A 14,266-nucleotide genomic window follows, 5' to 3' on the forward strand; every position below is an offset into this window, starting at 1 on the left:
TGTTTCAATCATATAATGTAAATGAATCTGTTCTTCCTACAATAATTAGTTCCTATAAAATATTGCATTATAAGTAATCCGGCTGCTTACTGTAGTATTATTTATGTTTAAGTTTTTCGAGCCACTGACTGTTTATTCAGAAAAACATTCTTTTTCTCTCTCCCCCTATAGATTACAGTTTCACCTTTATCAACGAAACAAAGTACACTTCAAAAGCTGGAAGATTGCATAACTTCTATAACTTCTTGACATGAACCAAGAAAAGAACGCCTCTTGTACCTCAGGGGTTGGTATAGAGAATAAGCTCAATACCTTGGTGCAAGAAACAGCTATTAAAAACAGAAATAAAAATCACTTTACAGCCAAGGAAGGTCAAGCTCCAAATGGCCGTGAACAGATCTATCTAAAGATGAACACATTAAGCTCAGAATACACAATGGGCTTAACAGCTAAGCAGCTAACCTCTGATAAAAGCCCACGCACAGGAGATGAGAGACCAAACAATGCCTCTGAACATCTGGGAACAATTACTAAACAAGAAAATGAGGCACAGGGTGTAAAAAGAACAGCTGAGCAGTCAGGCCAAGAATGTAGCACAGGCACAAAGAATACTTCTAGTCTCATAGCTGAGGTTGATGCAATAGCAGAACCAAGCATGAAATATGACGATAGCAAAATTGCTGAGGGAGTGACTGGAATATTGGCAAATGGAATCAGTTGTGACTTAAAAGATGGGAAGAATACTGGTAAAAAATCAGAAAACGTCATGCTCATGGAGTTGGCTGAGAAAAACGACAACTGTATTTTTTTGGAGGAAAGCACAGCAGGTGGAAAAGATACACAGGTGAAATGCTATGCAGCAGAGGAGCAGAAAAGGTAATTTGCTGGAGTAGATGCTTTTGAGTTCTGAGGTTTCTTGATAACCTAGATATAAGCCGCTGTTGATGGCAACAACACTTGATTTTGCAGTAACAGCAATTGTCCTGTTGCCAACAGAATATATGGTTTCAGGCTTATAGGGAACAGTGGAAATTATAGGTAGCATAAAAAGCACAAATAATGTTTTTGGAATGTATTATTATGCATATTCAAGCCACACTTTTTTAAAAGAGCAAAGTTATGCAGATGCTGGAAATTTGAAATAAAAACAGAAATATCTGTTTCTTTCAGATTTTGTGACTGGATTATATTTTGTTTTAATTGTGAGTAGACCATGGGAATTGATGGTAGCCAACTTCTATCATGCATTGTACCACTTTTAAGATGTAGATAACCCATGATAACCAGTTACCCTGCATTTTATACACCCTAACATTTTGTGGTATAAATGCCTCTGTGCTTACTATTAGAGGTGGCCTCACTGAAACCTACAAGATTCTGAAGGGGCTCGATAGGGTAGACTCGATAGGGTGTTTCTGCTGATTGGGTTATCTAAAACACAGGGACACAGTCTCAGGATAAGAGGACAATCATTTAGGAAGGAGATGAGGAGACATTTCTTCACTAAAAGGATTGTGAATCTTTACCCCAGAGGGTAATGGATGCTCCATCATTGAATATATTTAAGGCTGGAATAGACAGATTTTTGGTCTCTCAGGGAATCAAGGGATATGGGGAATGGGTGGGAAAGTGGAGTTGAAGCCCATGATCAGCCAGGATTATATTGAATGGTGGGGCAAGCTCGATGGGCCGTGTGGTCTACTCCTGCTCCTATTACTTATGTTGTTATGTTCTCGTAAAAGTGTACAGTGGTGTCTTCTACTTTCTTCCCTGTGGTTCTGAATTGATGGACCAAATGAGGTGATGGTTGCTGAGTCTCAGTTTCTGCCTGTATAGATGGAGTTGGTCTATTATCTCCTTGAATTGGATGAGACTTGAGCTGATCTTCCAGCCAACATGCTGCAGCTCCTCCAATTCCACCAACATTTATGCCTTGTGCTTCACGAAGTGCTTAGTCCTGCAATTCGCTAATGCAATCCACACCCACCCCCACCCTCCCCTCCACCCCACCACCCCACCATTGGAGTGGATGCATATGTGCTGGCCACTATGTTCCGACCGAGGTGGGAGGAGTGCACGGTTAATTCAGTCCCACTTCTCCACAGGTCACAACATATCAATAAATTTTCCCACTTACCTAAATAGTCATTTAGATACTCTATTTGTCCCCAGAATAAACCACACCAGCCAGGTTTCTTTAATAAATAACAAAATTATCCGTTTATTATAAACCAAGTCTTAGCCAATACTGAAGTAAATATATATGCAAAATGAATTATTAAAGTCCCTTTTTTTATCCTAGCCCTCACACACACACTCACAGACACAACAGGTTAACCACTGCACCACAGTGGTGCAGTGGTTAGCACCGCAGCCTCACAGCTCCAGTGACCCAGGTTCGATTCTGGGTACTGCCTGTGCAGAGTTTGCAAGTTCTCCTTGTGACTGTGTGGGTTTTCGCCGGGTACTCTGGTTTCCTCCCACAGCCAAAGACTTGCAGGTTGGTAGGTAAATTGGCCATTATAAATTGCCCCTAGTATAGGTAAGTGGTAGGGGAATTGTGGGGATGTGGTAGAAATATGGGATTAATGTAAGATTAGTATAAATGGGTGGTTGATGGTCAGCACAGATTTGGTGGGCCGAAGGGCCTGTATCTCTAAATAAAAAGGATTTTTGTTTACAGCTGTTGCAAAGAAATAGGAGGAATTAAAAAAAGCTTATACTGAAGTGAAGAGATGGAAGTCCTTTGTTTTGCTGAGGTGTCTCAAAGTCGAATGGGTGGCTGCCACAAGGAATCTTTCCAGCTGATGTTGATGAACAGTCTGTTTGGGTAGGCGTTCATAGAAATTCAACTACAGAAGGCTTCACCTAGGTCTTCCATCAGGTGTGTAGCAACAAAGGTTTCAGTTCTCCCACATTCGATGCACAGTTCTTTTAAAGATGCAAGGTTTCTGCAAACATTCCGGATTTCTTCAAAATACATGAGGCAACAGTACAACGTGATAAAGGCTTTTGCTTTTCAAGAGCAGGGATTCTTAAAAGAGATGCAACAGTTTTCTGGATTTTCTTCTGATCTCCTGGCAGGTCCATAAACAAATTCCAACTGCTTTCTTTAGTCCAAAATTCCAGCTGGCTTTTAAAAGCTCAAAATGATGCTAAAAACAGTTCAGCAACAATCCTGTGACAGCTCTATAATCATGGTCTGTCATTTCCTTTTAAACATCTGTCCCTCCAGGTTAGAACACCTGCTGTGTTTATTTGAAATCACAAGTTTTCCAGTACTTATTTACTGGTCAACCCTTTCAGATGATTCAATGTCCATGAAATCCTTTTCAGTTTTTAAAATATAGATTCCCGAGTTTTAAAAAAAAAGGAAACTCTTGTAACAGCTATAGGAAGGATGCTATTAGGTACTTTGGGGTGGTGGATAGGGATCAATCTTTTGTCTCTGCCATTTCTTCCTTTTGAGAAGAAGAACATATTTTAGAATTCTAGGAATATATGCTCTTGAATTTTTAGATGGCAAGATATTGCTATATCTCAATGTTTGCCAGTGTGTGGATGAATGAGTGTGTGAATGAAGAAAAGAAAGAAACTGAAGAAAAGGATGATGTTTGTCTCTGACTTCATCATTCTCTCCAATTTCCTATGTTGCTTCCAAGTCCAGAATCTCCAGTGTATTCTCCTCTTGAGTCAAGGATTGACACTTAATTGATTCTCTTCCTATCTGATGTGTTGGCATCAGTTATGTACAGTGCTGCCTTGCAAGCAGATAGGAAAAGGGCATATGTTGAAATAGTGAATGCAAAGAAAGATAGGTTTGACCAAGTACTAGAATGCCAGCCTGCATACATGAAATTGTGAATGTGCAGCTTGCATGTGTGTGCAGTGTACTTGGTGTTTAGTGCATTTATGGACCATATGGCTAAAACATTGTGCTATAACAATGTAGATTGCCTTGATAAAACATGGGAATGCTTGTATGTTATAAATTTGGCTCTTCCATAGGAACTTTCTCTGGTTCAGTGGCATCATTCACTCTTGGAAGCATTCCCAGCTAAAGCATCTTACTTTTTATGGGAGTTGATTCACACTGCTATAATATCTAAATGTATTATTGTTGACTTCGGGAACATAACAATAGCATCTCACAGTGATCTGGATTAGATAATTTTGTATTTCACATGAAGACAGTGAAGTGACTTCAATCCCTCCAAACGAGGACCAAGTGAACCCTTGGTGAAATGAGGCTTGATATGAAGTGTTAAGCTGCCTTAGCAAGAGTACATACGAACATATATACGAACATACGAATTAGGAGCAGGAGTAGGCCGCTCAGCCCCTCAAGCCTGGTCCACCATTCAATAAGATCATGGCTGATCTGATTGTAACCTCGACTCCACATTCCCGCCTACTCCTAATAACCTTTCACCCCCTTGCTTATCAAGAATCTATCTACCTCTGCCTTAAAAATATTCAAAGAATACTTTCACTGTCTTTTGAGGAAGACAGTTCCAAAGACTCACGACCCTCTGAGAGAAAAAAATTCTCCTCATCTTTGTCTTAAATGCGCAACCCCTTATTTTTAAATAGTGACTCCTAGTTTCAGATTCTCCCACAAGAGGAAGCATCCTTTCCACATCCATCCTGTCAAGACCTCTCAGGATCTTATATATGTTGCAATCAAGTTGCCTCTTACTCTTCTAAACTCCAGTGGATACAAGCCTAGCCTATACAACCTTTCCTCAGAAGACAACCCGCCCATTTCAGGTATTAGTCTAGTAAACCTTCTCTGAACTGCTTCGAATGCATTTACATCCTTTCTTAAATAAGGAGACTAATATTGTACATGGTACTCCAGACGTGGTCTCACCAATGCCCTGTATAATTGAGGCATAACCTCCCTACTTTTGTATTCAATTCCCCTCACAATAAATGATTACATTCTATTAGCTTTCCTAATTGCTGAACCTGCATACTAACCTTTTGCGATTCATGCACTCGGACACCCAGAGTAATTTATAATCAGATTCATATAGCTCGATTGGTGCAACATATTTTTGTATGATATAAAATAAAGAATACATCACACTTCCTGCATCAACAGTTGTCTTACTTGACTTGGAGGTCTTTTTCCTGTCCTCCAGCATTTACATTTTTTTACCTCTACAAAGGCCATCTCAGTTTTCCCTTTATCAAACCCAATTGTCCTTGCAGCCTTTTTGTTTTTTAAAGAATGCTTTTTCTGCCCGTATCTCATTTTTTTTTTATCTCCCTCTTCACAAAATTAGCGATCAAAGGACTTGCCAATAAAATGGGTGTGAATTGTTCTTCGGTTGCCTATACAAGTTAACAAATTGTTTATTATTTAGTTTTTTGGGGGGAAGCAACTTAACATTTAACTTGAACCACCTTTCCTTCAGGTGCTTTTATTTAAAAAAAATCTACAGGAACATGTTCTGCTTAGAAAATTAGAACAATCTAACGGACCTTTATTTTAAAATTGTTTCTGTGGAAAAATTGTCAACAAATCCGAACATGTAACTGCTGGTATCGCAACATTAGAGTGTGCGAAATATGAGCACGCTTATTAGCAACTTTGTGTATCCTATCAGATTTCTTCTTCATCTCCTCATGGTTCAGGCCACTGATGAGGAGGAAGAAACTCTCTGCAGCATTCTATGTCAAAAGTTAAGCTTTCTTTGCCAATGAATTATCATCACTTTGTGTGTATACATGGCATTACCAACCAGGTTCACTCACAGAAAATGACCCAGCTTCATTTGATCCACAATAGTTCCAGTAGCATACCTTCTGTATGGTGAGGCACCTGAGGCCAGTAAGGTGCCCAAAGTTCTGCTTCAAGGATGCATGCAAGTGTGACATGAAGGCCCTAAATGTCGACTATCACACCTGGGAGTCACTAGCTGGCGAAAGAGGGAAATGGCGACACATCCTGTGGATTGGTGTGCAGTACCACGATGACCAGTTGCTATAGCAGCTTGGCAACTGGAGCCAACATCAAAAACAACAACTTACAGTATCAATTGGCAGCTTCACATGCAGCATTTGTGACAGAATCTGCCTTTCAAGGATTGACCTTCACCACTATCAGCAAACGTGCACCAAGAGAAGAAACCCCACTGGAATGATGCCAGCCAGTCCTAGGATAGATGTTGGAGTAATTTTTTGACTTTGTGTTCCTGATAGAGAATATTTCCCACTGGGAGCACAGGATGATACAATTATCCCTGTATGTTTGCATCAGGCATCTGAGAATAAAGCCATTAAGTGAAATACAAGCATCTTGTGGGTTTTATATGAATATATATGTAACTGTTCTTTCTGAGACAAATGTGCCTTGTCTGATACATATTTTGAAAAGTATAGGCTGATTTTTTGAAAGCTCCCCGCTGCCCTAGCCCTGAACTCGTATCTTCTCTAGTTTCTTCATATCTCCACTCATGCCCTCTCTAAGCTCATCTTGTTCATGAGACCCACCTCCTGGTCCCCATGTTAACTGATTTTGTTAATGGTTCTCTTTCTTCAGGTGCTGTCCCTCTCTCCTTTAAATCTGCCATCGTCACCCCTCTCCTCAAAAAACAATCCATGACCCCACCGTCCTTGCATACTATCACCCATCTCCAACCTCCCTTTCCTCTCCAAAATACTTGAATGTGTTGTCGCCTTCCAAATCCATACCCATCTTTCCCAGAACTCCATGTTTGAATCCCTCCAATCAGATTTCTGTCCCTACCACAGTACTGAAAGATCTCTTATCAAAGTCATAGATGGCATCCTATGTGTCGGTGACAAAGGTAAACTATCCCTCCTCATCCATCTTGACCTGACTGCAGCCTTTGACACAGTTGACCACAACATCCTCCTCCAGTGCCTTTCCACTGCACTCGCCTGGTTTCATTATTATCTATCTAATCATAGCCATGGCTTCTCTTCCTGCTCCTGCACTGTTACCTCTGGTGTCCTCCAAAGATCTATCCTTGGCCCCCTCCTATTTCTCATCTACATGCTGCCTGTCGGCGACATTATCCAAAAACACAGCATTGATTTTCACATGTACACTGATAATACCCAACTCTACCTCAGCACCACTTTCTTGACTCCTCCACTGTTGCTAAGTTATCAGACTGCTTGTCTGATATCCAGTACTGGATGAGCAGAAATTTCCTCCATTTAAATATTAGATTATTTTTTTTTAGATTAGAGATACAGCACTGAAACAGGCCCTTCGGCCCACCGAGTCTTTGCCGAACATCAACCACCCATTTATACTAATCCTACACTAATCCCATATTCCTACCAAACATCCCCACCTGTCCCTATATTTCCCTACCACCTACCTATACTAGTGACAATTTATAATGGCCAATTTACCTATCAAACTGCAAGTCTTTTGGATTGTGGGAGGAAACCGGAGCACCCGGAGAAAACCCACGCAGACACAGGGAGAACTTGCAAACCCCACACAGGCAGTACCCGGAATCGAACCCGGGTCCCTGGAGCTGTGAGGCTGCGGTGCTAACCACTGCGCCACTGTGCCGCCCTTGAGAAGACTGAAGCCATTATTTTCAATCCCTGCTCCAAACACCATTCCCTAGCTACTGACTCCATCCCTCTCCCTAGCGACTGTCTGAGACAAAACCAGACTGTGTCATAGCCTGCAGGTGAGACAGTGGAGTACTGATAATGTCACTGAACTAGTAATCCAGAGGCCCAGGCTATTGCCCTGGAGACACTGTTTCAAATCCCACCACATCAGCTGGTGGAATTAATAACAAACATAGAAACCATAGAAAAGTTACGGCACAAAAGGAGGCCATTCAGCCCATCGTGTCTGCGCCAGCTGAAAAAACTAGCCGCACTATCTAATCCCACCTTCCAGCACCTGGTCCATAGCCTTCCAAGTTATAGCACTCCAGGTGCACGTCCAGGTACCTTTAAAATGAATTAAGAGTTTCTGCCTCCACCACCGATCCGGGCAGTGAATTCCAGACACCCACCACCCTCTGGGTGAAAAGGTTTTTCCTCATGTCCCCTTCTACCCATCACCTTAACTCTGTGCCTCCTGGTCATTGACCTCTCCGCTAAGGGAAACAGGTCCTTCCTGTCTACTCTATCTAAGCCCCTCGTAATTTTGTACACCTCAATTAAGTCACCCCTCAGCCTCCTCTGTTCTAAGGAAAACAACCCTAGCCCATCCAATCTTTCCTCATAACTGCAAATTTCAAGCCCTGGCAACATTCTTGTAAATCTCGACTGTACTCTCTCCAGAGCAATTATGTTCTTCCTGTAATGTGGCGACCAGACCTGTATGCAATACCTACACTGTGGCCTAACCAGTATTTTATATAGTTTCAGCATTACATCCCTGCCTTTGTATTCTATACCTCAGCCAATAAAGGAAAGCATTCCATATGCCTTCTTTACCACTCTATCTACCTGACCTGCCACCTTCAGGGACCTGTGGACATGCACTCAAGGTCTCCCACTTCTTCTACACCTCTCAATATCCTCCCGTTTATTGTGTATTCCCTTGCTTTGTTTGCCCTCCCCAAATGCATTACGTCACACTTCTCCAGATTGTATTCCACTTGCACTTTTCCGCTCACTCAACCAAACCATTGATATAATTCTGGAGTCTACAGCTATCCTCTTCGCTATCCATTACAATTAACTAATAAAAAAAATCTAGAATTGAAAGTTAGTCTCAGTAATGTTGCCATGAAACTCATTGTGTAAACACAAGAACACAAGAAATAGGAGCAGGAGTAAACTATATGGCCAATCGAGTCTGCTCTGACATTCAGAATGATCATGACTGATCTTAGGATTCAACTCCACTTTCCCGCCCGCTTGCCATACCCCTTGATTCCCTGAGAGACCCAAAATCTGTCTATCCCAGCCTTAAATTTATTCAATGATGGAGCATCCACAACCCTCTTGGGTACAGAATTCCAAAAATTCACAACCCTTTGAGTGAAGTAATTTCTCCTCATCTCAGTCCTAATTGAATAGCCCCTTATCCTGAGACTGTGCCCCTGTGTTTTAGATTCCCCAGCCAGTGGAAATAATTTTTCAGTGTCTACCCTATCTAGCCCCTTTAGAATCTTATATGTTTCAATGAGATCACCTCTCATGTTTCTAAACTCCAGAGAATACAGGCCCAATTTACTTCGTTGCTCATCACAGGATAACCCCCTCATTCCAGGGACCAATCTGGTGAACCTTTATTGCACTGCCTCCAATGCAAGTATATCCTTTCTTAAATGTGGAGACCAAAACTGCACACAGTGTTCCAGATGTGGTCTCACCAAAACCCTCCACAATTGCAGAAATGCTTCCTTATTCCTGTACTCCAATCCCCTTGCAATAAAGACCAATATGCCATTTGCCTTCCTAATTGCTTGCTGTACCTACAGGTTAACTTTCTGCGTTCCTTGTACAAACACACCCAGGTCTCTTTGAAAATTGACACTTACAAGTTTCACACCTTTGGAAAAATATTCTGCTTGGCTATTCTTCCAACCAAAGTGCATAACTTCACATTTCCCTACATTGTACTCCATCTGGTTGCCCACTCACTTAACCTCTTTGCAGCCTCTCTCTGTCCTCCCCACAGCTTACCTTTCCACCTACCTTTGTACCATCAGCAAACTGAGATACGTTACTCTCTGTCTCCTCATCTAAGTCATTAATATAGATTGTAAATAGCTGAGGCCCCAGCACTGATCCTTGTGGCACTCCATTATTTACTGCCTGCCAACTTGAAAATGCCCTGTTTGTGCTCACTCATTGTTTCCTGTCTGTTAACCAATCATCTATCCATGCTAATATATTACCCCCAACTCCATGAGCCCTTATCTTGCCAATTAACCTTTTGTGTGGCACCTTATTGAATGATTGACTGTACCGGTAAGTGGGAAAATTTAAAATATATGTTGTGACCTGTGGAGATGTGGAACTAGAATAAACAGAACACTCCTCCCGCCTTGGTTGTAACAGTTTCTGGAGTAAAAACCAAAAAATGTACCACCCTATCCTGGTTGCTCTGATGGTATTCTTGATTAGAATGTTTTCTCCAAAAAAGATCCACCTTTCTTTGTAGCATCTCCTGCAAAGGGATCTGCAAAGCTGGATTTTGGAATGGCAGTATTCTCTTTTGCTTTGCTTCTGGTGTTAAATTTGTTGCTAGCTCCCTTTTAAAGGTGACTAGCAACACCTTCAGAGCTGCTGGAACAGGATATTTCACCCACTAGCACTTGTCTGCTCCCAATGCATGATGTGTGGTGTACTGGGACAGCTGGTGTTCAATTTCAATGAGCTGACCTCACTTTATAACTACAGGTGTACCCAGCACCCCAGGAGCCTTGGCGCTTGTACTGCAATATTTTTCTCTCTAATTACAAGTCTCACATCATAAGGTTACATCTTTGAAGAGAGGTGATTCATTCCTAAATGGAAGTAGATAGAAAATAAATTGAGATTATCATATCTCTAACTCTTCTAGCTGTTTTTTTCCCCGGTAACTGGAATAAAATTGCCATTTTAATAAAATCCAGTATAATGGCCTTATCGCCAGGATGTTTTAAAAAGTAGGTGCCTTGACTTTCCATACTGTTTCATCTATCAGGAGTGATAGACTGTAACAATCAGGTTAATGAAATCAATATATTTTCACACATATTTGTGGATTCTGAAAATAATTTTTTTACTTTATTTTGGTATATTCATGACTATGACATTTATAAAATGTTTCTTGTTTTCAGTGAAGTATTTCTATTTGTTGAATGGAAGAGTAAATGCATTAATTATAGTGTTAAGTAAAAAGAATGGTTTTAAATATCACTAAATGTTGTTTTTTGTTGTGGTGGTTTGTTGGCAGGTTAATAGTTGGAGAGATGATGCCTGATGGTGCAATTGTAGAAAAAGAACAAGTCCAAGTGAAGGACAGTCGCGATGGATTCAGTTCTACATTTGAAAGAATTGTGGAATCTGATCTTATGAAAGGCACTTCATACAGTAGCCTAGATTCTTTGGATGTATTGTCACTGACTGATGAGACAGACAGTTGTATCAGTTTTGAAGCCCCACTCACACCATTGATTCAACAACGAATTAAGGAAACCCCTGAACTACTACAGCAGAAACTGGTTCAGGTTGCTGAACAGCGACAAATCCTGGAAGCTGGTGTTAGCGATGATCAGGAACAACATTCTAAGATGAATGAGGGGTGTGTTGAAAGTCCACTGAGACACTCACTCACCAGTAGCAGGTCTGAGAATGTGCTGAGCAGGTCCTCTTTAAAATCAGTGCCAAATGGTTTGCACGGTGGGAGAGAGGAACTCGAAGATGACATCAACAAGATCGTTAACTCTATCAGGTAAATAGACTAAGTAAAAGCAGTTTCAGTGTAAACTAATTTTGGCATGCGTTGTTATGTAAAACATTGTGTTTTTTTACAATATGTATATTTACAAAAATTTACTCTTAATTGATTGGAATTTCCCACTTTGCTGGTCCTAGCACATGAGGAGCAATTATCAAGAAATTGTGCATTCCCAGTCTGTGATTGTTTCCATTCAATAATTTTAATTATGGGGTGTTCCCAAAATGATTCATATAGATCAAAACAACTGGACACTGAGCAGTGGTAGGGGAAGGTATGATCTAAGAAAAAGGTTTAGGGAAAGGTTTTGAAGGAGGGAAGTGATTTCGTAAAGTGGAGAAGTTTAAGAAGAGCATTCCTGAGTTTGTGACTAATAAAGTTTGAAAGTTATGAGGCTGAAGATGCAGCAGAAGGAGGGGAAGAAAAAGAAGTCCAGAGTCAGAAGAGCAGAGGGTTATGCAGCATAAATCGGAAGAAAGTTGCTAAAATATGAAGGGGTAAGTTAGAAATTCCGAAGCAAAAGAAAAATGTTTCGAATGCTGGAAATCAGAAATTATTTCTATCATTTTCTGTTTTTATCAATATTCAGGCAGCATCTCTGGAGATAGAAACAGAATTACCATTTCAGGTCTCTGGCCTTTCATCAGAACTGGATGTTTGAGATGAACAGCTTTTAAGCAATAGCAAAGCAAGGGGAAAGTGGGGGGGGGTGGGTGGGGGGTGTGGGGGGGGGGGGGGGGGTGGGGTTGGTGGGGTGGTGAGGGCGGTGGCCGGAAAAGAGCAAAAGGGACTGTGATAGGATGGAGAGCAGGAGTGATTAAATGACAAGAGGAAAACTAAATAGTTAACTGGTTACAGCAGAATAGCATAGGGGGAGGGTAGCACAAAAAATCTGGCAAACCGGAGATGCCTCCCATAGCCCAGGAATGCAGTGGAAGAAAGTAGACTCCAGTGGATTACCCCACTGGCCAAGTACTGATAGGGGAACCATTTGGAACTAATAATATTAAAACAGCTGAAACATAATGTTAGCTGCACGAACCACTTACTAATAATGTATTTTGTCTGAAAGACAGCATTGTGTAGGGATGCAGTTACATTACAAAGCTACCATGTGGCAGTACTTCAATCGGTTTGCCTTTACAGTAAACTGAATTTAAATATTGTTATTAAAACTTCTTTCTGGATGTCACTGCTCTGAATGGCATTATACACTAACAATGATCAACAATTCTGCTATCTGTCTTTATGCTCTTCCTCAAACTCCCATTCCAGCCCTGTACCTCGAATTTCCTTTGTGCCCTCCCTTTAGGATTTTTGGCCTCCTCTCTCCACTCCGAGTCCAGCTGGGGCAGAATTTCCAACATAGAAACTGTTACTGTTTGGTCTAAAGTTTGAGGAAACCATGAGGCTGAGTAGCTGTTTCCGTGATCTTGCTCAGTAGGCCACGTGATTGCTGCTGTTGGCTATATCCTCATTTGTCAATTTAGATGCGTAACTTTGTTAGCACCTCACTACTAAGTTCTTGTTGTTGAAAGCCTTCCTTTTTATGCTGGATCCACACACCTTTTGAAGTCACCCTCTAGCTCTCCCATTGGCAGCATATTCCTGTCCTCAGCAATAACTCTTTCTCTCCACTGATTGTCAGTGGAGCCCAATTTGCATATTCAAAGAAGGACCTGCTGGTTGCCTTTGTCATAGAGTCATAGAGTTATACAGCACAGAAACAGGCCCTTCGGCCCATCTTGTCTGTGCTGGCCATCATGCACCTATCTATTCTAACCCCATTTTCCAGCACTTAGTCCATAGCCTTGTAGGCTAAGGCGTTTCAAATGCTCATCTAAATACTTCTTAAATGTTGTGAGGGTTCCTGCCTCTACCACCCCTTCAGGCAGTATGTTCCAGATTCCAACCACCCTCTGGGTGTAATTTATTTTCCTCAAATCCCCTCTAAACCTCCTGCCCCTTACCTTAAATCTTTGCTCCCTGGTTATTGACCCCTCCGTTTCTTCCTATCTATCCTATCAATGCCCCTCATAATTTTGTATACCTCATTCTGGTCCCCCCCTCAGCCTTCTCTGCTCTAAGGAAAACATCCCTAGCCTATCCAGTCTCTCTTCATAGCGGAAATGTTCCAGCCCAGGCAACATCCTGGTGAATCTCTTCTGCACCCTCTCCAGTGCAATCACATCCTTCCTATAGCATGGCGACCAGAACTGTACACACTACTCCAGCCGTGGCCTAACTAGCATTTTATACAGCTCCATCATAACCTCCCTACTATATTCTATGCCTCAGCTAATAAAGGCAAGTATCCCATATGCCTTCCTAACCACCTTAACTACCTGTGCTGTTGCCTTCAGTGATCTATGGACAAGTACAACAAGGTCCCTCTGACCCTCTGTACTTCCTAGGGTCCTACCACCCATTGTTTATTCCCTTGCCTTGTTAGTCCTCCCAAAATGCATCACCTCACACTTCTGAGGATTAAATTCCATTTGCCACTGCGCTGCCCATCTTACCAGCCCATCTATATCGTCCTGCAATCTAAGGCTTTCCTCCTCACTATTTACAACACCAACAATTTTCGTGTCACCTGCGAACTTACTGATCATACCTCCTATATTCACGTCTAAATCATTAATGTACATGACCAACAGCAAGGGACCCAGCACCCATCCCTGTGGTACACCACTGGTCACAGGCTTCCACTCACAAAAACAACCTTCAACTACCTCTGCCTCCTGCCACTAAGCCAATTTTGGATCCAATTTGCCAAATTGCCCTGGATCCCATGGGCTCTGACCTTCTTAACCAATCTCCCATGCGCGACCTTATCAAAAGCCTTACTCAAGTACC

The 14,266-nt window shown here is 41.7% G+C and overlaps 1 protein-coding gene across 1 annotated transcript in view; it reads left to right on the top strand.

The window, feature by feature from the left end:
• The first annotated feature begins 250 nt into the window (after positions 1–250).
• The window catches only part of LOC137375610 (PH and SEC7 domain-containing protein 2-like), a 198,689-nt gene continuing 184,673 nt past the window's right edge, over positions 251–14,266 (top strand). Inside the window, exons 1-2 of the mRNA XM_068042988.1 lie at positions 251–876; positions 10,904–11,401. Of these exons, the coding sequence (XP_067899089.1) occupies positions 251–876; positions 10,904–11,401 (1,124 nt within the window). The remainder of the gene's footprint in view (positions 877–10,903; positions 11,402–14,266) is intronic.

The sequence above is a fragment of the Heterodontus francisci genome, chromosome 12, assembly GCF_036365525.1.
Source record: "Heterodontus francisci isolate sHetFra1 chromosome 12, sHetFra1.hap1, whole genome shotgun sequence".
Taxonomy (NCBI): domain Eukaryota; kingdom Metazoa; phylum Chordata; class Chondrichthyes; order Heterodontiformes; family Heterodontidae; genus Heterodontus; species Heterodontus francisci.